We start from the raw sequence: 24,238 nt of genomic DNA on the forward strand, positions 1-24,238 counted from the left end.
AGCGTGGTGATACAGATTGATGGTGGTGTTGCACAAAGAAATATGTTAGAAGATATTTCATAGGCTTTCACAGACAATTTCATCTCTATTTAAATGGGTAACACTGCATAAATGGTGTTCTGAAATAATATAATGGTTAAGGCATTTGAATAGAAAAATGCGTATCATTTATTCAACATTGGAGTATCTACTCCTATGCTAAGCACATATATTTATAGTATGGCATCAAGAAAAATTCATCTGTCTCTGGAATTTGAAGTTTAAGGCTTTTCTTTTTATCTTGAGTGTCCTGAACTGTTTTTGGTGCTCATTTTGACCTAGATAATGCTCACCAAATGCAGATCAGATAACCAAAAATTCGTAATTCCATCTCCATCTCTTTTTTTAGTATTCTCTTTCAGAACAAAAATATTTTCACTTTTAGTGTTACATACAAGTTAACAAGAATTTATAATACTTTATGACTTTTGTCATCTGTAATTGTGATGTGTAGAGACCTAAAATGTAGTTTAATTTTTAAGAATATTTGATGATTTCAACAAATGATTGAAAACAATTGGCCATCCATATGCAAAAAGAAAAAAGAGCCCTAACCTAAATGTAATACCCATAACAAAAATAAACTGAAAATGGATTATAGATCTAAATGTAAAACATAAAACTAAAAATTTAGAAGAAAGATATATTTACTGTGTGACCCAGGTACCACTCCTGTGTATTTAATTTACTCTTGAGAAATGAAGCTTTTGTCCACACAAAACCTGTGAAGTTTCATAGAAGCTGCATTCATAAGCACCAAAAACTGGAAACAACCCACATGTCCTCCTATGGGTGAATAGTTATAAACAAACTGCAGTGTAGACATACAGTGGAATACTGCTCAGCAATGGAAAGGAGTGATCATTAATATGCACAGCAGCTTGAATGAATCTTCAGAGGCGTTGTACTAAAAGAAAGAAGCCAGTATTCCGTCATTATCAGAAAGACGAAACTAGATGGAGAACAGATCACTAGTTTCTAAGAATGCAGGAAGGGCATGCCTACAATGAGACAGTACACGGGCATTTTTTTGAGGTGAGAGAGCTATTTTATATCCTGATGATAGTGATCGATACTCAGAACTACATACCCCAAGAAGGTTAATTTTACCACATATTAAAAATGAAGCAAAAAAGACCTTTTCTTTTCTTTCTATTGTACCTATATGAGAAGATGGGTGTTAGCTAAATCTGTTATGGTAATCACTTCACATTATGTGTAAATCAAGCCATCATGTTGTATGCCTTAAACTTACACAATGATGTATGTCAATTATTCCTCAGTAAAATTGGAGGAAATGTTTTTTAATGGAAAATAGTATGTGATGAAATAATGCCATTGGTTTTTCCTTAAAAGGGTTATAAAAATAATAATTGTTGCTAACCTTATTGTCTAAAATGAAGTGCTCAACTTGCTAGAAATTTTATCGTATAAGTTACATAAGAATCCAAAGCAAAACATTTGTTTGGTTTTTTGGTTGTTTTGGGGGTTTTTTTGCTTGTTTTCTAAAATAGCACTTCTGATAACCTCAATTGCTATTGTGTGAGCCAAATAATAGCAAACTTTTTCACATGATATACTTTTCCTTTTAATTTAAGAATCAAATGGGCGACTCAAATATCTCCAGTCCTGGGCTACAGCCAAGCACTCAGCTCTCCAATCTGGGAAGCACCGAGACTCTAGAAGAGACGCCATCCGGGTTACAAGATAAGGTGTGTACAGCTAAAGCTCCAGCTTTGTCCAAGATAACAAAACACAGAGTAGCATTTTGTAAGGATTTTAATGTAGTACAAGTTTGATATGTTATTTATCTTCAAGGCACGTATAGGCAGTGCATAGTGATATTCACTCACGTCATTTCCCCTCATCCATGTAACTGTCCTTTATCTGGATTTTATAGTACTTTCTGTCTGGTTTCCAGCTTTTGCCCTTGTCACTCCCTTACCTATTCTTAACCCAGCTGCCAGCACAATCCTGGCAAAACAAGTTAGATCATGGCACTCCTCTGCTTAAAACTCCAGTGGCATCCATCTCACTCAAAGCCAAGGTCGTGGCAGTGGCCCACAAGGCTCTACTTGATCTGGTCCCACACCCTGGTTTCATCTTGTATCTCTGCTTGCTCACTTGACCCCAGCCTTGCTGGCTCTTCTGCCTTTCCACAAATGTGCCAGACTTGCTCCCTCCTCAGACTGGCCTTTGCACTTGTTGTTCCCTGGCCTGGAGTACTTGCCTTCTGTGTATGGCTTGCTCCCTTTTTTCCTTCAGGTCTCAAGTATCCTCTATATAGATGAGGCCTTCTCTCACCTCTCTATTTTAAATAACAATCCTTCCTGTGCTTTATTTTCTCCCTAAGACTTCTACCCGACTAACATGGTTGTGTTTTTCGTATATATTCATTGTCTCCTCCCACCAAAATGTAAGCTCCATGGGGGTAGGCAGTTAGGTCTGCCTAGTTCAGCATCTCTTCTTATTAGCATCAGCATTGTAAATATCTGTTGACTGAGTTAGTTTTCTTTATAACTGATGGGTTGATGAATGAACAGATACCAAATAAAACCCATAGTTTTTTAATTAAACTTTTGATTTTGAAGTAATTATAGATTCACATGTAGTTACAAGAAATGATATAGAAAGATCCCGTGTAGCCTTCCCCCACTCCCCATTGTTAACAGCTTGCAGAATATAGCACGATATCACAACTAGGATGTTGACGCATCTACCATCTAGTTCACATTTTCTCAGTTTTATTTGTATTCATTTGTGCGTGTGTATGTGTGTACATATGTAGTTCCATGCAATTTTATCTGGTGCCTAGCTTTGTGTATCCACCACCACAGTGAAGATACAGAAGACTTCCATCACCACAAGGATCCTTAGTGTTGACCTTCTATTATCATACGGACTTCCCTGTCTTACCCTTCCTGCCTCCCCCCTCCTCATCCTTAACCCTAAACAGCCACTAATCTGTCTCAGTTCTCTCCAGGTCTGTCATGCTGTGGTTTTAGGAATGGATTGACTCCATAATCCGCCCCTACACAGAGATAGTACATTTCTTTGGTAACACTGCCATCTAGTGCTGAGGAGCAAAGAATGCTCTCAAGCCTTAATAGTGTTAATTCCATATGTTTCATAATTCACTTATTAGAATTCCTTTGGACTATTTTTCTAGTTGGTTTTGTTTTGTTTTGTTTTGTTTTTATTCCTATGTTAGGAGTAATGCATACCCTCTTGTGTGCTCAGTTTACTGACCAGGTAGGAAATCTGACATGGACACAATAGAGCCAAACATATATGAAATTCTCTAAATACGAAGAGCTGTGGGATGAGGAAGGAACAGTGTAAAACCTGACACAGTATATTAAAATTTTGCCATGTACCATATATGTTGTTGTTCACTGAATTCCATCTCCCAAGGGAAATGGTCAGACTAACACTTGATTTAAGTGAGGCGTTATAAAACTCAATCTAAACCTGAAGCATATCCAGACATGGGGAAAGAGTAAAATTTAACCTTTTCTGTGGACGATGGAAGAGGAGTCCATGACTACATAAGCCCAGTTTCTAGAGGAATGTAGCCAGTTTTTCTTGTCACGGGGTCCTCTCAGGCAGAGACTGTAGAGCTGTTGGGAGCTTGTGTGGAGAAGCAGGCTCTGCTTACAAAGTTCAGCCTCTATGACTGATTCGCCAGTTGTCTATTCCATTAGTTGGTACATCTTGACCTGTAGACACCTCTTAGTTCTTCAAGGTTTAGCTTCACCTTTGTTTTCCAAAGGTTAATATTACTGTTCAGTTGATTAGGTAACCTATAGTCTGCTTAATTGACACCTCATGTGGTGGCATAATGGGAAGAATGTGGACTATGTTAGAACTAGATTAGAGTCTGGTTATGTTGTACTTAGGCATCATCTATAAAATGGCAACAATAATAGTAGTGTCCTACAGATTAAGAGAGTGACGCACAAGTGTTAGAATCTGTTTCTGGCCTGGCAGAAGCTATAGGGAGGCAGCACTGAGAAATCTGGAAACTTTGTTTTTTTTTGTAGTCCAGGTTCAAAATTTCGCTATATAGTTTTATTTTTTAATATGAAGTAGGTTTTAAACCATTAGAAATAGTTATTTTTAAGTATAAGTGTAGAAACATTCCAAATGTAAATACAGGTTGTTTTAGTTTAAAAGTTGATTGATGGTCCACCAGGCAGGTAAAAATTGCTGCCTAGATCCTGACATTCTTGAAGCGTAAGTTGTATTTCATGGGGAGGCTTCTCCATGTCCTATTGTTCCTTTTCTTATAACATAAAAATAGTATTCTTACCTGGGAAAGACTTAAATTTCTGGAAAATAGCCCTTATATGGTCTATGTTTTTCAAAGCAGTTATATCTAAATGTTGGTTTCTCTCCATATATATAAATCTATATACATATATAACAGAATGTGGTGGTAAAGATCTACATAATTTGCATCAATGAATAAAAATCAATGTAGTTTTCCAGCACTTTTTTTGCCACGCATCTTGATCATTTTGTTTTAAACATAATGTGTATAAAAAGGAATTAACCCAAGTCAAAAATGGGCAAAGGACTTGAATAGACATTTCTTCTAATAAGATAAACAAATGGCCAACAAAGATTGGCAAGAATATGGAGAAATTAGAACTCTCTTGCACTGCTGGAAGAAACATAAAGTGGTGCAGCAGCTGTGGAAGACAGTTTGGCACTTCCTCAAAAAGTTAAGTGTAGAATTATAATATGATCCAGCAATTCAGTTCATGGACATATACCCAAAAGAATTGAAAACAATGACTAAAACTGATATATTTACACTAATGTTCATAGCAGCGTTATTCACTATAGCCAAAAGGTGGAAAGAACCCAAGTGTCAATCATCAGATGAGTGAGTAAACAAGATGTGATATATGCATACAGTGCAATATTATTCAGCCTTAAAAGGAATGAAATTCTGACACATGCTACAACATGGATGAACCCTGAAAACATGCTAAATGAAATAAGCTAGTCCTAAAAGGACAAATATTGTATGATTGCACTTATACAAGGTATCTAGAATAGGCAAATTCATAGAAACAGTAGAATTGAGATTATTAGGGACTATAGGTAGGGTGGTGGAGAGAGGAGAAAAATAATTATTTGCCATTGGAGAATTCCTTCACTTAAACAAACCTCTTGTCACATTAATTTCCCAAAATATATTATGTTAGCTTTTAAAAATTAATAGAATTCTCTTCATTGAGTATATTCTAAGATAAAATTGTTTGATATGAAATTTCAGTTCTTTACAGCTGGGGAGGCTCCTGCCTCTTCCTCAACAACAGTTACTTGGAGCTGCCATCATCTTCCTCAGACCTGCTCCGCCACCTCACCCAGCAGCTGACACGTCCTCACCAGGGCATTCCCTTCACTTGTAAACTGCCTGCGTCCTCTGTTCTCAGCACTGGCCTCCTTCCCCTGTTGTCTCTCCTTGACAAAGGGGAGAGAGAGAAAAATGATGTGAGAGAGAAATATTGACCAGCTGCCTCCTGCATGCCCCCTATTGGGGAAGGAGCCTGAAACCCAGGCATGTGCCCTGACTGGGAATCAAACCGGTGACCTTTTGGTGCATGGGGCCGATGCTCAATCCACTGAGCAACACCGGCCAGGCAAATGCTTTGGCTTTTTTTGAAGACTTTGTGACTTGGAAGTAGAATGAGAAAGGCCTATTTTTTTTAATGGTTACATTTATTTTCTGATATTTGAGACTCAGCCGAGGTGCAATGCCTAGCTTTGTATCAAGAGTAGTCAAAATAGTCCTAACCAGTTTGGCTCAGTGGATAGAGCATTGGTCTGCGGACTCAAGGGTTCCAGGTTCAATTCTGGTCAAGGGCATGTACCTTGGTTGCAGGCACATCCCCCAGTAGGGGGTGTGCAAGAGGCAGCTGATTGATGTTTCTCTCTCATCAATGTTTCTAACTCTCTATCCCACTCCCTTCCTCTTTGTAAAAAAATCAATAAAATATATTTAAAAAAAAAAAAAGTAGTCAAAATAAAAGTAGGATTACCTGATCAGCATTTGGTCCCTCTGTCCTCCTGAATGTTATTTCCCTACATGTGTTACTGACATGGGGCAATAGGCACAATTAACTTTGTAATAAGGTAATTGTCCCCTCACCTGTTATCAGTCATTTGCCCAGGAAAAAAGTGAACTCTAACGCTGTTATCTGGAGTCCCTAAAATTTGAATTTTATTACTAGTGCATGTTTTTTGTTTTTGTTTTTTTTGAGAGAGAGAGACATTAATTTGTTGTTCCACTTATTTATTCATTCATTAGTTGATTCCTGTATGGTCCTCCTGACCGGGGATCAAACCAGGAACCTTGGCGTATTGGGACAATGCTCTAACCAACTGAGCTCCAACCAGGGCTACTAATGTAGATTTCTACCCACCAACCTGGGGAGACTAGATGCATCTTGGCCTTAATCGCTGGTACATCTTCACTTTGTTCCATTTTCTTATTTTCAGACTCCATCCATCCTTGCTTCTGCAAACTGTTTTTGATTGATGAAAAAGTGTAGTTACACTGGTTTGCAAGAGATGTCTTTCATTGGTGGTTTTGTTTGTTTTCCAGTCTGCTCCATCAGGACACAAACACCTGACCGTGGAAGAATTGTTTGGAACCTCTTTGCCAAAGGAACAGCCAACAGTTGTGGGTCTGGATTCAGAAGAAGTAGAGAAGCTGCCAGGAGATGCCCCTCAGAAAGAACTCAGCTCATTCCTACCATTTTCCTTTGAGCAGTCAGGAGGGACTCCTCGGTCAGAAAACCCGGGTGCCCATCCCGCTGCCCACCACTCAGCCCAACCTGAAGTCACTGCCCCGGTGCTAATCACTCCTGCCTCCATCTCACAGTCCAATGAAAAGCAGCTCCCAAGCTATGCGATCCCATTGCACCCCGGGCTCAGCCCCACTCTACCAGCAGAAGCTCCTACTGTACAGGTTCCCCCCTGCTTACCCCGAAACACCACCATGATGCAGGCAGTGAAGACCACGCCAAGACAGAGGTCTCCACTCCTGGGTCAGTCAGTCCCCGAGCTGAGCCATGCCAGTCTGACTGCCAGTCAGAGCCCCTTCAGGGCCCCTCTGAGCGTGACAAACACTGCTGGGACAACCCTCCCAAGTGTTGATCTTCTCCAGAAACTCAGGTTGACCCCACAGCATGACCAAATACAGACACAGTCGCTTGGGAAGGGTGCAGTGGCACCCAGCTTTCCTCCAGCAGCTGGCCAGCTGGCCACACCTGAGAGCTTCATAGAGCCTCCTCCTAAGACAGCAGCAGCAAGAGCCTCCACCGCCCTGAGCAACATGGTGCTTGCTCCCCCTCAGGTACTGCAGGAGGGGGGTGCTTTAACCGAGTGGGGGGAACTGGAAAGACCATATGCTTTTACCGATTTTAGAGGGAGAGGGATAGAGAGAGAGAAACATAGATGAGAGAAACATTGATTGGCTGCCTCATGCACGCCCCACACTGGGGATCGAGCTCCCAACCCGGCATGTGCCCTGACTTGGAGTCAAACCGTGACCTCCTGGTTCATAGGTCAATGCTCAACCACTGAGCCACGCCACCAGGGCAAGACAGAGTCATTTTATTTTATTTTATTTCATTTATTTTTAATCTTCAAGGATATTTTTCCATTGATTTTTAGAGAGGGAAAGACAGAAATATTGATGTGAGAGAAACAAATTGATTGGTTGCCTCCTGCATAAGCCCCAACCACAGCCCGGGCAAGGGAGGAGCCTGCAATCAAGGTACATGTCCTTGACCAGAATCGAACCCAGGACCCTTTGGGCCACAGGCTGACACTCTATCCACTAAGCCAAACCTGCTAGGGCCACACCCAGCAGAACTTACGCATACTGTGTTCTTTAGAAAATGGGAGCTCTTATCAAGATGGCAATGGGTAACACTTTTGGCAAAGACTTCAGGATCCTGGTTTTGCTGCATAGACCAATGTTTAAAAAAAGAGAGATGAACAGACATAGCACGTTTCAATAAGGATTTCCTAATTAATGAGGAAAATTGTAGGTTAGCAATAGGAAACGTTAGCAACTAGTCCTAGATTCCTGATGGAAGAGGCTGACAGGAACTTGTGACAGTGTAGTTGATGATGCAACAGGATGAAAGCTTCAAGACAGATTCTGACCCTCTTCATACCGCAAGGAGGTGTGTGCAAAGCCTTAACTGTGTCTCTGAGGAAAAAACTGAAACCTGTGGCTTTTGTAAGAGCTGTTGTTCCTATTGAGTCTGCAGATGTGCAAGGTCCTGGCAGCACACCTCTGGATGAGGCGCTTTAAACTGGACAGGTAGCACTAAACGTCCTCTATCCAGAGTCACGCTTACACATGTGAAATCTTGTCCTCATTCACTGGGAGAGAAAGAACTTCTAGTTGTAGAGCACACACATTAGAACTCAATGAAGCCCCGGCTCCTAAAATTCGATACTGCCAGGTAATTGAGAAAATACACATACAAATGCTGCCCTTGAAAGGAGGCACTCAGGATTGAGGCTGCACTCCCACAGCAACAGGAAGAGTGGCAGCAAACGCAGTTTAGGGCACAAGACCTGTTACATAGGACACTCTCCTTCCCCCTTGTGCTGCAGAGAACCTCGAGAACTGGCCCAAAGTGACAATTTAATAAGCTTCAAACCTGGGATGCTCTGTGGCACCCTAGTGTGCCTGCACAAGGTAGACACTGAATGAGGACTGAAGAAGTTGGGAGTTGAGCAAAGCTTGGGATAATTTGCGTGGTCCTGCGTCAAAGGAGGACTTATGGAACTATCAGGCAAAAACAAACAAAAAGTCCTAAAATGGCCCGGCCAGGGTCGCTCAGTGGTTGAGCATCAATCCATAAACCAGGAGGTCATGGTTCGATTCCTGGTCGGCATAGGCTGGGTTGTGGGCTTGACCCCCAAAGGGTCCCGGGTTCCATTCCAGTCAAGGGCACATACCGTGGTTGCAGGCTCCTCCCTGACTCGGGCTCTGGTTGGGGCTCTTGCAGGAGACAACCAATTGATGTGTTTTTCTCACATTGATGTTTGTCTTTCCCTCTCTCTTCCACTCTCTCTAAAAGATCAATGGGAAATATCCTGGGGTGAGGATTAACAACAAAAAAAAGTCCTGGGTGTGAAGTAAAGCACTGTACTTGACTGAAAAGTTCATAGCTTTCAAGCTAGACTCGTCGTAGTTACCCGCTCGTAGGCCAGGCTCCTCTGCGACCCCAGACAGTTCATTACTGTGGCCTCTGTAGACTCGAGTCATCACTGTGTGGATGTCTTCCCTGACTGTACACGCGCAGGGTCAGCCACAGGGCCGGCATTTGCTCAGTGTTTGTGAATGGGTGGGTGACTGCTCAGAACACAGCAGCCTGCTTCTCTGAGTAGGAAATACGCTTTGCCCTGGAAGAGCTGTGATGTCCCAGTTAGCAAAGGGCAGTGTCACTGCCTGCCACAGTGCTCTCCTTGGCTTCCCGTTGCCCTGACAACAAAGCCTCCCAGGCCTGTGCGCTCTGTCTTGTTTATCCTCCCCTACCCCATTTTTAAAAATTGCCCCCACCCTCAATTACCTGCCAGCCTTGAAAATGCACACTTTTTTTTTTTCATTTCTAAAATTTTACATTCCCATTTGCCTTTGAGCCTTTTCATTTCGCCTCATGTCTCAGATTTTACACTAAAGCCAGCTTCTGACTGGTCTTGTCACCCAGTCTTTTCTGTAGCTTCTCCTGCTACACGGTGATTGGCGGGATCTCTCAGCCTGATGCCACACACACAAAAAACGCTAAATGGCTCAGACACCAAAATTATACCCACAAACTGACAGGCTGTTTGCTCTTTGTACATGAGGAGGGTGACAGGTAGAGAAATGTAGATCTCTTGTTGATTATAGCAAATATGAGCATTATTAAAACTGATTATTCTTAGCTTAGTATATTCCGATGGTTAGCCATTACTAGCCTAGAAGCACATCTAAATGGGGAAGGAGGTAGATGTTAGTTTTATTTTTAAGAAATTCTATCTTTGATACCAGCAGTAGTATAGTAAATATATTGAACACTACAAAAGAAACAAGTGCTATGTAACTGGATTTTTTAAATTCTCTTATTTTTTTTTTAAATATATTTTATTGATTGTTTACAGAGAGGAAGGGAGAGGGATAGAGAGTTAGAAACATCGATGAGAGAGAAACATCAATCAGCTGCCTCCTGCACACCCCCCACTGGGGATGTGCCCGCAACCAAGGCACATGCCCTTGACCGGAATCGAACCTGGGACCCTTCAGTTCGCAGGCCGACGCTCTATCCACTGAGCCAAACCAGCCAGGGCTCTCTTCTTATTGAAGTAAAATTTACATATACTAAAATGCAGAGTTTTGACAAACATCTCTCCCTCGAGTAACCTCACCCAATCACAATATGTAACATTGCCATCATCCCTAACGTTTTCTCATGTCCTCTTTCAATCATTTTCTTGCCCCCCCCATAAAAAATTTACATTTTAATTTATCATAGGATTGTTCTTACTGTGTGTACATACCATGCTGGTTATTCATCATATTCCCCTTCTTTAGTGATCAGACTTGGCTTCTCATAACAACTCTACAGAATTCTTAACACATAAATGGGCTCTTCATCCTTTAGCTGACACGTTTCCTAACCAGACATAAATGCTTCTACTGAATGCTTATCTGAACTCCAAATAGTTAGCATTGGACTCTGCTCCAGTCTCCTTCTGCTTATCGGGTTATCGGGTGTTGCTTACTTTGAGCCTGGCTGCTGGCTTCTGCACTTTGATACAGAAATGACCATTGTTCCCCTGCAGGTTGCAGGTCCCCCCGTGGTTACTGCAACAACCGCTGTAGTGTCTTCAGTGCTGCTGTCCCCGAGTGTTTTCCAGCAGACAGTGACCAGGGCCACAGACCTGGAGAGGAAAGCAAGCTCCTCTTCGCCTCTGACAGTTGGAACGTCGGAAAATCAGAGAAAGCCTTCCATCATTCTCAGCAAGTCTCAGCTCCAGGATACGTTAATACATCTAATTAAGGTATGTAGTCTTTGAATTTTCATTCTTTAATTTTAAAAAATTACAAGTTTTAGAAATTAGGTCAGTAAGTTAATTCAGGACTAGATGGAAGTAATGTTATTCTCTTCCTGAGCTTATAGGTGGAATAATATCTGAGTGAATTATTAATCATGGTGTTTCTGGATGGTAAGATTCTATGGGTACCTAGTTATACAAATCATTTATAACTAGTTACTCACACAGCTTTTTCCTGAGCTGTTATCAAGGATGTGAGTTCTGCCCTGGCTGGTGTGGCTTAATTAGTTGAGCATCATATCATGCACCAAGAGGTTGCAACCTGGTCAAGGCACATGCCCAGGTTGCCGGCTTGGTCCGTAGTAGGGAGTATGTAGGAGGCAGCTGATCATTTCTCTTCCTCTCCCTTCCTTTCTCTCAAAATCAGTACAAACATATTTTTTTAAAAATAGGACGTGAGCTCTGATAAGGTAACTGACATTACCCTCTCTTCCAGAATGACTCCAGCTTCCTCAGTACACTTCATGAAGTCTACTTGCAGGTTCTGACCAAGAACAAGGACAACCACAACCTATGACTGGAGCAGAAACCAGCCTGAAAACAGAATGTCAACCTCAGAAACAAACAGGCCTCATCATGAGAACTTCTGAACAGAACATGGAGTTCCTAGAATCCTGAAATTGAGCCTTTGAGAAAGAGACTCATCCTTAAGAATGTTTCCCAAGTGACGTTCTCAGTGATAATGGAGGTTTCACTGTGAAGCATCACCAGCAGCCCTTTGTTTTGACAAAAAAAAAAAAAAAAATAGACCATTGTGTTAAGTTGTGTGGGTGTTTTCATCAGCTGTAAGCACCTGTGAAATAAGGAGTCTTGAGTTTCAACTGCTTTCGCTTTTGAAGTCTTAGGGAGGAGGGTCCCCAGCCTTGCTGCAGTCAGAGTTCAGCCCAGCCTGCCCCCCCCCCTCCTCTTTCCCCCCAGGAACGTGAGCATCAGGCTGAGAGTCAAGTTTGAGCAGCGCAGAAGCCAGCTCTGTGCAATGTCGTTTCCAGTTGTAAGCATCAGAATTTAAATGGGCAAGTTAGGACTGGTTTGTTCAAGTGAAGTATATCTTATATGAGTGCTCCATTTGGGCCTTTAAAGTCCTGAAAATTGTGTTTTGTTTTTAAGAGTCCTTAGTGCTGACATGCAGCAGGTTCGTTCCCATATGGTGGCGAGAGAGCAGGCACGTCACACCTCTGAAGCAAAGGCTGAGGCTGGTAAAGCTCAAATTCTATCAGAAATCTTCACTTTAAGTTAAACTCTCCAGTGGTTTTGAAAACGTTACATTTGTGTGTGAAGCATAGCCTTATTTTCCTTTTCTGTGTAAACACAGAGGTCTTTGTTGATTGTTTTCCTTAACACTTTGACAAAGGACCAGTGGACCAATCTGACAAAGCCATTCTGGTTCCATTCCTCGAGTCTACTGAGAATAATGTTGAAGCTATGCAGAAAAGGGAGCTGTTACTCACACTGCCCTTACCTTACTGTAGTATACGGAGCTCAAGCAAAGCAAATTCAGAACTTTACCAATGTATTCAGGCTGTGAGTACTTTTGCAGCCAAAGTGTGAAAATATGTAAAGATGCTTTGTTATGCTGCTATTAATCTGCCAGGATTTATATTTATTTTATGGCATGTAATGGTGATTAGTAATATTTTAATGTAGATTTGGGTTTATTTCAGCAATAGTAATTTTAAGATATTCTTTGAATGAAAGTGTTTTTGTTTCTATGATACAGGTCATTTTGTAGTATTTAACCAATTAAGATGCACTGCTTACTTTTCTGAGCACTAATGATTGGGTAAAAACCCTAGTGGCTCAGCCGGCTAGCATAAGGATTAGCTGTGAATAATGCTGACAGATATGATAGTTCCTCGGGAGCAATCAGTTAAGCTTTAATGGTAACTCAGTCATAAACCCATAGATTTTGTTTCCTAGTTGAGATTTTAGAAAATTACCTGTGAATTGCATACTTGTTTTAGTTTGGTCTTAGTTTTTTAGCATAAAGAATGCTTTGTTTGATTGGCTTTATTCATCTAAACATGCTTCTCTGGCAACTTTTCTGCTTCTCAATTTAGTGTCTTCTATTGCATCTACTTAGTTATTTGTGAATTGTGCAAAAGTCAGGAAAACTTATAAGTTCTCATACTCAATTAGGAATAGTTTGTTTTCAAAGGTAGTGTGTAAGTTCAGCAACCAAAAATGAATTGCTGGTGTATCACAGGGAAAGGGAAAGTTACAGTAGGATACAGAGAGTTACTGACACCAGGAGACTGTCCACGGAGCCACACGACTGTTCTCAGAAAACAGTTGCACCAGTAGGTTTGATCTCACCCAAGAGTAGTCTCAGTGGGCTTTGGTAAGCAGAAGAATCAAGGGATTCTGGTTATAATTAGTAGACATTAGAATTGACATGGTGATTTGAGTATGTATAATATTAGGAGAGTTAAGAGAGAATAACCTAAGAGGGTCTGTAATCAAATCTGTTCATTTTCACCCTTTAACCCAAGGGAATAAATATGATAGATGGAAAAGAGAATCTGTGATAAGGTTTCCTTAATGTGAACGTAAATTTTAAGTGCCCAAGTCATGGAGATTTGAAAAGGTGATGCCTGTTTCAACTCCCAAATTTAAATATTCAAAGCATGTATTTAAAGTTCAGAAGCCAGAACTTCACCATTATGATTACCTGGAAGTTTGGGCCAGAATGAGTTCCTAAGAAAGTCGGGCCAAGCCTGGATAGTTGCAGTTAGATGATCCTGGCCCAGAAGTCCGTTCAGTTGCCTTATTCCTTTCAGGCTCACTGTCCAGAACCTCGTGCTAGCTTGGGTTGCGTGTTTACATTGCTACCGTGTCTTTTCTGGAACCTTAGTTGAATTGTAATGGACACCAAAACAGAGAGGCTTCTTGCTAGGTTTTGCAGGGGTGACCGCTCTCCTGTTGTGGTTAATGTGCTGTTTTGAATGGACTCCCAGACGACCTTACTCCTTTAGGCAGAAGCTCCTCCTCACTGTGCCTCTCCTGAGATTTGTAAGGTGTGGCTTGGAATCCTATGTTTTCAAATGACGGTCAGTGTCAGGAGAAGCATTCCGTGCCATCTGCATGTGAGTGTCCACAGCTTTCCTTCTGAGGCTTTGGGTCACCGTCAGTGGTGTTTGAAGAGCCAAAGGTGACCAGGGTCCTCCTCTGCCTGAGGATGCGCAGGCTTTGTGTGGGCTATGTCTGTCCCAATTTTGCATGTCAAGCATTTGTTCCTTTTCCACCTATGTTTTCCTATAAAAATTGTAAACCCCATCAAATCCTCTAGTTAAATATTTTTAAACAATGCAGCTTTATTACTCTCCTCCCCAAAGAATGTAGTTGGAAATTTTCTCATTTTGGTAGTAGAGGCCATAACTGCCATTGTATTACTAATAATGCAACATGAAATTGAAGGTGCCTAACTGCTTAAAGAAACAAAATCAGCCATCATACTGTAACTCTGGGCAAATGCAGAAACACGGAGGAATGAGAGGCGGTGCAGGCACGCGTGGGCCCAGTCCGCGTGAGTGAAGACCAGGAACCACAGGGACGTGTGTCCTGCATTCTCGCTGCACATTTGCTGTTGAGCATGTGTTTCTCTCTTACCTGTCTTTGGTTTTCTTCGCTTGTATTCAAAGTACCTTGTGCCCTGTGTTTTCAGGTGCCTAAAATGTTAAGATCTGCACCAAGTAAAGCAACTAACACTGGGCTTTTTGAACGCTGTGTTCCTGAGTGTGCTGGGGCCTCAAGGAGCCTGTTTTTCAGCAAGAGAGATGTGTGCAATGTTTCACTTGGTTTTATATTTGATTTGATATCTTCGTTAAATGCTGAGATGCAATATTGTTCACTTAGAGTGGGGAAGATGCAAGATTGTGTTTCCCTTTTACCTGTGTGGTTCTGTGTTCTAAATGGTTTTTATTCTGTACCACCGCTTTGGCCACGTGGCTCTCATGACTTTCAGTGTCCCAGAGTCCCAGCTCCCCGAAACATTGTGGGGGAGGGGAGCTCTGGAATTACAGCAAGATTTTTGTTCCTTGAGCGCAATACTGCATCATTAACATTTTTAATGGTATGAATTTTATACCATCTGTGTATGTTTGCAAATATTAAGTTATTACATGTTTTCAAATGAGCATTTTTCATCCTAAATTTTATATGTTTGCAAATATATTTTTTTAATAAAAGTTCGAAACCAAGTTTTACCACCTAATAAATTTTAATTGTGTTTTTATTTAATTTATAGAAATAGAATCTTTTGAATGAGTTGCTCCACTTTGCCAGAGCCTAATACTGGTGAGATGGGGTGGGGCAAGAGAACAAAACTGACAAAACCTTTGTCTACCTGCTTCCACCCTGTTCCAGCCGGTTGGGTCGCAGGCCACACGATTCCCAGGTCAGAAGCCTTGAATGAGTGGACTCCAGAGAATTTCATCTCCTGTTTCTCTCTCTGATGTGTCCCTGCCTCCAGACATTGCCCCTCCTAGGCCTCTCCCAGGCCTGGTTCTTTCCCCCAAATGGAGCTAATAGAGAGGTTCCCATCCTGCTGGCACTTCCCCAGATGGAGGATACAGTTCTGATCACGACCAAAAACAGTTTATAAGAAACTTTACAGTCTGGGTCATTTCCCAAAGTCATTGTTTCATGTGTATTGAACTGCCAATGTGTGCCAGGCATCTAGGAAGGTAAGGAAAGAAAGGGAGTGAGGAAAGTAAAATGTGATCATGGTGGGAAATAAAGAAAAGTTTAGCCCTAACCGGTTTGGCTCAGTGGATACAGCATCGGCCTGCGGACTGAAGGGTCCCAGGTTCAATTCTGGTCAAGGGTATGTATCTTGGCTGTGGGCACATCCCCAGTAGGGGGTGTGCAGAAGTCAGCTGATCGAAGTTTCTAACTCTTTATCCCTCTCCCGTCTCTGTAAAAAATCAAATATATATATATATATATATATATATATATATATATATATATATATATTTTTTTTTTTTTTAAAGGAAAAGTTTAAGGGGAAAAAATGGTTGAGCCCTGGCCATGTGGCTCAGTTGGTTGGAGCGTTGTCCTGTGCACCAAAAGGTTGTGGGTTTGATCCCTGGTCAGATCTCATTGCATTTGGGAGGCAACTGATTGATGTTTCTCTCACACATCAATGTTTTTCTCCCTTCAGCTATCTCTCAAAATTGATAAACATATCCTCCATAAGGATTTAAAAAATGTGTTAATCATATATCTCCCTAATAATTGTTAACATTTAATGTTTCCAAACAAAATTCTCCCTAAAATGTTTGCTATACCTTCCTGCTTTCTTAGAGCAGAGCATATACTAACTCTTGCCTTATAACTTTGTTATAAACACACACCAGTTATCATTATTCAACTGCTTATTCAACAGGTAAGGATTGCTGCCTCATTTTCTGTTGTGTTTTTTTTTGGGTGGTGGTTTTTTGTTTTTGTTTTTGTTTTCTCATTATTTTCTTGATCTGCACAATAACCCATTTTAGGGAGAAGGAAGTTGAAGGTGAGAGTGATTGAGGTATATGCCAAAGGTGGGTCAGGACCTGAAGCCAAGCAAACCAGAGAGCTGGTCTAGAATTCTTTATATATATATATATATATTGATTTCAGAGAGGAAGGAAAAGGGAAAGAGAGAGAAACATCAGTGAGAGGGAATCATTGATCACTGCCTCCTGCATGCCCCCTACTGGGGATCGAGCTCATAATCAGGACATGGGAATCAAACCGTGACTTCCTGGTTCATACGTTGACGCTCAACCACTGAGCACACTGGCCAGGTGGTTTCTGGATTGTTTCTAATAACGTTTTCACTCACTGTTTAGGGATCCTGGATCATAGATTACATGTTGCTAAACTTAATCTTTAAGTAAGGAGACTGAATAAGAGACTATTGAGGCTTCTGGGAAACTGTCTCAGAGAATTACCAGGAACCAGCCTGCCTGTCTCACTGACTGAAGAACTAGAACTTGCATCGCTGGGTGGTCACTGAGGAAAGCCCACCTTTAGACAAAGCCAGGTCCTTGGAAGGCAGAAGGGAAGAGCAGAAATGGTCCCTCAAACATACCCTGAAGCTCAGCTACCTTCCATCTTTCAGGCAGCTACCACGTGCAATGTGAACAAGCCTGACAGGTTTCCAAGGAGCTGAGATCAAGACCAGGTTCTAACGGCTACCTCTCGGAGTTTGCTAAATGGATTAGGCAAGAAGACAGCTGCCACACACAGAACCAACCGGCAGTGAACCTTGCTGTCCACACACTGGCAGGAGGGCAGGGCTCCCAGCCCCAGCCAAGCCTTACCCACATCTCTCCAGGTGCTCCGGGGAACTTCGCTAGAAGATGACTAGTATGAGATGTAACCACCAGAAGGAGAATGGCTTGAACCGAGATAATACAGTGTGACATTCATACCATATTTGACAAGCATTTTTCAGATGAGTTTAAGTTAGAAGTGAATTCCACAAGTAATCATAACTGACATTCGTCATGTGCTGCATGTGCTTATTTAACCCTCTCCACGGCCCTGAGGTGGAGGGGTGTGGAGACCCCAACGTACAACACCAACTTCCCGTCACCCTGGGAGGGGTCAGAGGCACTGGCCCTGGTTAGATTGGTGTCAGTCCTTCCGACTGAAAAGTGCCCCAGAATACGGAGCCAGGAAAGCAGCCACAGTCCACAGGGACTATTTTCTTACCAGGTCACTGTTACTCCAGAAAGATGGATCAGGTGCCACCCGAGTCCCTGCAAAGCTCTAGGAGGCACCCTCAGCAAACCACCCCCCGTTTGCTATGGACTCTCAGAATGTTGGCAATGGAGCCCTGGCTTCTGAAGCAAGTACAAAACACATTTTGCTGCCCAGGCCCCATTTTGTTGTTTCTATCTCTGATGTGTCCCTGCCCCCAGACGTTGCCCCTCCTAGGCCTCTCCCAGACCCGGTTCTTTCCCCCAAATAGAGCTAATAGAGAGGTTCCCATCCTGCTGCCATTGAGAAGGATGGCTTCTGTTTGACCCCCGCTCCCCCAGCTAGGCCCTCCAGATGGGAAGGGGGACTCGAGCAATGGTGTGCAGTCAGTGGCCTCCACTTAACCATGGGATCTGCACCAGGGGTCTCTACCCAGCAGGTGCCTCGTCCCCTTTTAAACAAATATTTTGTAATTCCACCTTTACTGTCCTGAGCTGGAATTTACAGAGAATGTGACCTATGCCTGCACATACAATGCTAACATACCCTACGTGTCACATGAAGAAGAAATTTCAGAGCACTCTATAATGAAATGCTCCATATTAAATAAAGAAACACACAACTACAGAAACTCTCCACATGCCCCAGGAGAGAAGCCCTGGTCTTCACTGACACGACACTTGTCCCCACCATACCCAAAAGGTGGCTGCTGTCCCACCAAGGGCCTGTCCAGGGCCCAACGCCCCTGTGAATCAGCCTCCCCCACCCGCCACGGCCCACAGCCTGGATCTCAGCACTCACCGCCTTGACTCACCTGGGCTCCCACCCAAAAGGAGACCGAAGAGCTATTTGCACTCCAGCCCAAGACGCGGGGTTATTAATTAATGCTCCCGGAGGACTTTGGAGTCCCTAAACGATGGCTCAGTGCGATGCTGGAGGCTCAGCCCCTGATCAGCCAGCCTCTCGGGGAGAGGGCAGAGCAAGGTGGGCTGGAAGGTGGAAGGAGACACATGCAGGTGCTGCCTGTTAATCTTCATCCGAACCTTGGGCTGGGGGCGGCAGCTATTCTGTCCCAGACAGTGTGCTTGACACCACACCTGCTCAAGCGCACACCCATGCGCGCGCACACCCCTCCCACTCCCATTAGATTGTGACCCCCTGGGGAACCGGGACTGCTTTCGCCCCTCTGTGTCCACGGTGTGTACATAGTAGAGGTGCCTGTCACTACTTGGGGAATAGAGTGAATTTCAACATCAGATGAGGGAACTGACGATTGAGTAATTTGCCAAAGGCAGTCAGTCCAAGTTCACCCAGACAGAGCTCAGCAGAGGCGAGAGCTGAACTGGACGTGTTCAGACCCCTCCCTCTGGGCTTGCGGGACGTGGAAGAAGCCTCTAGGTCCCTGGAGAACTGCGAAGAGCATTTGTGAAATGACAGCAGCATTGCTCCCTGTGATGGGGCAATGGGCCGGTTCAGGGTTTGCTTCGCCTGTTGTGATTATTCCCAATTACCCATCGCAGGTGTAGCTCTCAGAGGACTTTCTCAGCCCGAGATCAGAGGAGGGCAAAGGAGGCTCAGAGGTGCCCTGCCAGGACACTGACCAAGCAGAGAAACTGAGGCCCAGGGTAGGAGGTGGGTGGGACCCAGCACCCTTTTCCCACTACAGCTGTTGCTGCTTTCCAATTCAGTGTTTTCAAATTCGAAATGGATTCACTGTCTCAGTCCCCCTCACCCATGCCAGCCCGCGAGGTACAGTTTTCTTGCAGGGAATACGGTCATTTCAAAACTTGCTATCCATGGTCACCTCCTCCTTGGAGCCTTCCCTGATCTGCAGTCTCAGCAGGCAATTCTTTTTTTTTTTTTATAAATGCTGAACATTTTTAATGTTTCTGACATTTCACAAAACATCTTTTGTTGACATTCTACAAATGACAGCATCCAATAATGTCCCAATCCTTTCTTCTTGTGAAGATAGTTTATATATCTTTTTGACTTCTGTAATATTTGTTATTTCAGGAAGATTTTTCAGGGAAACTTGCTGACCTTCTACCTTAGCTATTAGGTCTTCTTTATTTATTTGTTTTTCTCCATCTTCAATGTAAACAATTAGCACTGAAGTGTCATTTGCTGAGATACCAAATTTTTTCAAAGCCTCTGAAATATTGTTATTTGGGGACAGGTTGAAAATAATTTCAGTAGATAGAGTTCTCGTCTTCATTTTTCCTAGTTTGTAGAGATGAACTGCTTTGTTTGCTGCCACAAGTATCGCCGCCTCCGCAGGCAATTCTTTTGTACACACAGCCTCTGCCAGCCTGTGACCTGTGACCTCTTCAGAACCAAGAACCCTAACAGGATTGTCCTCCCTGAGCCTCTGGCACAGCACCAGCACATGGGCCTTGGTAAATGGAACAAGCGGATGAATGGATGAGTGAATCAAAGAGTCAGTGATGGCAGAACCATTTCGCTGTCCTGACTGGTGGCCAGCAGCAGCAGCAGCACCTTTCTGTTTTGCACGGTAGCACAGAGCAATGCTTTACCAGGCCTGGTCCTAGTCAGCTGGTCCAAGTCCCCAGAATGAGAGGCCAGCTGGATTCCCTTGCTAATTCTGGGGTTGAGGGTGGGGAGAGAGAGAGTAAAAGCCATTGTGTTTGGAAGGCAACTAACCTGGGTTTGGGACCTTTTGCATCTCCTGACTAATCCTCCCACCCTTAATGGCTCCGTGTTTCCCTGGAGGAGCTGTTGCTGGGGACAATGAAACAGCCCCTCTATATACCTGTCTCCAGAGTGCTTTAGTCCACCCTCAGTACCATTTCCTTCAACTAGTCAACATCCACCCAGAGAAAACCCACTTCATCTCCCCACAACAAAACAAACATGTGCATCTTCAATATCCACGGGAACAAAGGAGCCACCCCACCGCCCTGGCTTGCTTAGGGGAACTCAGGCGTGACAAGCAAAGGGGACAAGGGTGAGGATCTCTCCCCACCCCATCCTGCAGACCGTGCAAGGTGCGGCCCAACCGCCGTAAAAGTGCCCTGTCAAGGGCTCTGCCCTAGCGCAGCCTGGCACAGCGCCCCTGGGAAGGAGCTGACAGGGGCTGTTGGGGCGGCTCCCCGCTCCCCGCCCAGGGAAGTGCCCAGGCTCCACTACTCAAGTTGCAAGCTACAATGACTAGGCACCTTTTCTTTATGCGAGAGGAAAGTAGGCCTGGCAGGGCTGGGCTGGGCTGGGCCAAATACTGGTGCTCACCTTTCAGGAATACCAAGGCCATCCAGCTCCAGGCCTCCTGGGTGACTCGGAGAGCCCACCACCCAGTCTGGTCCTGGGATTGGCCAAGGACGCACAGTAGCGACTGGGGAAAAGCCCTCTCTCCGGGAAGCACAGTGCTGGCTGGAGCGCAGGCCCAAGTATTGTTTGTCACAGGAGAAATGCAGCAGGAGTGCCAACGTCCAGCCAAAGGGGAACAGCCATTGCGCTTCCTCTACGCCAGGAATAGTCCTGGGGAGGAAAGCACGGAGACCAGTGGTTCTCAACCTTCTGGCCCTTTAAATACAGTTCCTCATGTTGTGATCCAACCATAAAATTATTTTCATTGCTACTTCATAACTGTAATGTTGCTACTGTTATGAATCGTAATGTAAATATCTGATATGCAGGATGGTCTTAGGTGACCCCTGTGAAAGGGTCGTTCGACCGCCAAAGGGGTCGCGACCCACAGGTTGAGAACCACTGAGACTCTGTGGGGAAGGATTTAAGATGCACAGCGATGTAAACAAAAGCAAGGCAAGCAGAGGGTTCATGGCCTTACTTAAGATATGCATGTTCATGGATAGAAAGGGAGAGAAAAAATGACTGGAAGGAAATACCAAAAAGTTGTTCATGGTGAACTCTGGATGGCTGGGTTATGGCGGGTTCATGGCAGATTGACGTTTTCTACTTTGTGTGTGTATCAGCCAGGGTTCAACCAGACGAGCAGAACCCATAGGTCTATGTTAGGAAGTTTGTTGCAAGGAACTGCCAAGTCACAAACCTGCAGGACAGGCTGTCAGGGGCACGCGGGGCTCTCGGCATAGGCCAGCAGCTGCCACTCCAAATCGCTCTTCTTTTTTTTTAATCGTCACCCGAGGATATGTTTTAATGGATTTTTTTTTTTTTTGGATTTTTATTTATTCATTTATTTTTCAAACCATGGTTTGTTTGTTTTGTATGCTTGTTTGTTTTTGGTTACTCCTCACTGGATATTTTTCCCCATTTATTTTATCTTATTTTTGTAAAAATGTATTGATTTCAGAAAGGAAGGGACAGGGAGAGATAGAAACATCAATGATGAGAGGTAATCCTTGATCGGCTGCTTCCTGCATGCCCCCCGACCAGGGATCCAGCCTGCAACCCGGGCATGTGCCCTGATCAGGAATTGAATGGTGACCTCCTGGTGCATAGGTCAACACTCAACCACTGAGCCACACCAGCCAGGCTCCATTGATTTTAGAGAATGGAAGGGAGGGGGAGAGAGTAGAGAGAGAGAAACATCCATGTGAAAGAGCTACATCCGTTGGTAGCCCTGGACATGAGTCAAGGAAAGGGCTCTGAGAACTCAGGCTGGGATACTGGCTCACTGCAAGCCCTGTGCTGGCTTGTGGCCCATGATGCTTAGCGCAAGTGTGCCCCCGAGCACACACATAGGCTGACCCTGCCAAAGCGATGCCCAGCGCTGTCATTCAGGAACGCAGCTCCGCGGGGCCTGTTCATGCCTCATCGGTGCCCACTCTGTGGACATGCAGGAGCACATCAGGATAGCTGTGCCCTGAGTTTCATGCGGATAGCAAAACAAGGGCAGGAGGAGCCCTCACCCAGGGACTTGCTCCCAACCCCAAAACACCCATAAGCAGCCCGGCTTATGAAACACAGGGGCAGCTTTACATAACCATGAGAAGTCAAGAAAGTGCATTCATAAAATTGCATCCCGCCTCCCCAGTCTCAGCAGCATTTATTTCAAGATGGAACTTTGGTTTTGCTTTTTTCTGAGTATGTTCACTGGCAAAAGCCATGTTCCTTGGCACTAAGTTCCAACAAAAGAGAAATGTGTAAAATAGCAACTGAAAGTCCCCCTCAGCCTCACCCCCACAGCTTGGAGCCTGCCCTTTATCCTCTCTGCTTTGCCCGTGCAAACTTAGAAACAGGCACATACCCGGGCACACACACGCACACAAGCACACGCCTGCTTTTATTTATTTTTGACAGAAAGAGGATCACGCTCCCGCTGTTTTATTTATTTATTTTTTTAATATATATTTTTATTGATTTCAGAGAGGAAGGGAGAGGGAGAGAAACATCAATGATGAGATAAAACCATTGATTGGCTGCCTCCTGCACACCTCCTACTGGGGACTGAGCCTGCAGTCCAGGCATGTGCCCTTGACTGGAATTGAACCTGGGACCTCCTCAATCCGAAGGCCGACACTCTATCCACTGAGCCAAACCAGCCAGGGCTCCCTGCTGTTTTATACCTTGCTTTTACCCTGTTGACAACAGATCACATCTTCCCACCATGCATTCGACTTTCAATGCTTTACCTACCACACTGCACTAGGTTCTGTGGGGCACACAGCAGGGCATTGAACTCAGGTCTTAAGGGTCTTCCCAGTGTTTTCCTCTGGAAAATTCTCAGAACCTGCAACAAAACTGCCTGAGGGTCTTCTTAGACAGGCAGAGCCCTAGGCTCCACCCTGGAGATATTGATTCAGAAGGTTGGAAGTGCTGCCCCAGGATCTGTGTGTTTAATAATTGCTCAGGCAGTTCTGTGGTCATTGGGACCATTAAGGACCTACATTTCCTCTCTCGCCAGTCCAATTTCTGTCTCCAAGAGCAAGACCATTTCTCAGTTGTTTTGGTCTTCACACTGATGGGGTAATGACTGCTCAGGACCCCGCCAGCCTCTGCCCTCTGCTCTTGTGGACATGTTCGCAGGTGGAGCTGCCCTCGGGATCATCTCAGAATTCCCCATCGAAGGGCATGAGCATGGTGGGGGCCTTCGGGTCCGAGGGTCTGGCTGGGTGCCCAGGGCTGAGCAGCCGGAGGAGCTGGGCCTGGGCTCGCCCTGTGCTAAGGCGAAGGCACACAGGCTTTGCTGCAGGCCAAGCAGGTGCTATGGTGACGCCACCCTGCACTCTCCAGGATGGACTGGGTCTCATTCACTTGGAGCCCTGAGGTGAGGAAAAGCGACCTGAGGGGTCACCAGAGCCCCATGGTATGGCTGATGAAAGGACATTTTCTTTCCACCACAATGGGTTCCCAGAGCCACAGCGAACCCCGTGCCACCATCAAAGAGTGGGTGCCGAGGGGCAAAGATGAGTCCCATCAGGCAGATGGGGAAATG

General features: G+C 44.2%; 1 protein-coding gene across 4 annotated transcripts in view; it reads left to right on the forward strand.

The window, feature by feature from the left end:
* The window catches only part of DCP1A (decapping mRNA 1A), a 50,620-nt gene extending 35,235 nt beyond the window's left edge, over positions 1–15,385 (forward strand). For 3 of the 4 annotated variants that reach the window (XM_036331899.1, XM_036331900.1, XM_036331901.1), the window contains 4 exons: positions 1,638–1,751; positions 6,659–7,411; positions 10,903–11,121; positions 11,612–15,385. In XM_036331899.1, the coding sequence (XP_036187792.1) occupies positions 1,638–1,751; positions 6,659–7,411; positions 10,903–11,121; positions 11,612–11,692 (1,167 nt within the window). In that variant the 3' untranslated portion in view covers positions 11,693–15,385. The remainder of the gene's footprint in view (positions 1–1,637; positions 1,752–6,658; positions 7,412–10,902; positions 11,122–11,611) is intronic. The other variant, XM_036331902.1, reaches the window with a different exon arrangement.
* Positions 15,386–24,238: the final 8,853 nt, after the last annotated feature.

This window comes from Myotis myotis, unplaced genomic scaffold, assembly GCF_014108235.1.
Source record: "Myotis myotis isolate mMyoMyo1 unplaced genomic scaffold, mMyoMyo1.p scaffold_m19_p_13, whole genome shotgun sequence".
Taxonomy (NCBI): domain Eukaryota; kingdom Metazoa; phylum Chordata; class Mammalia; order Chiroptera; family Vespertilionidae; genus Myotis; species Myotis myotis.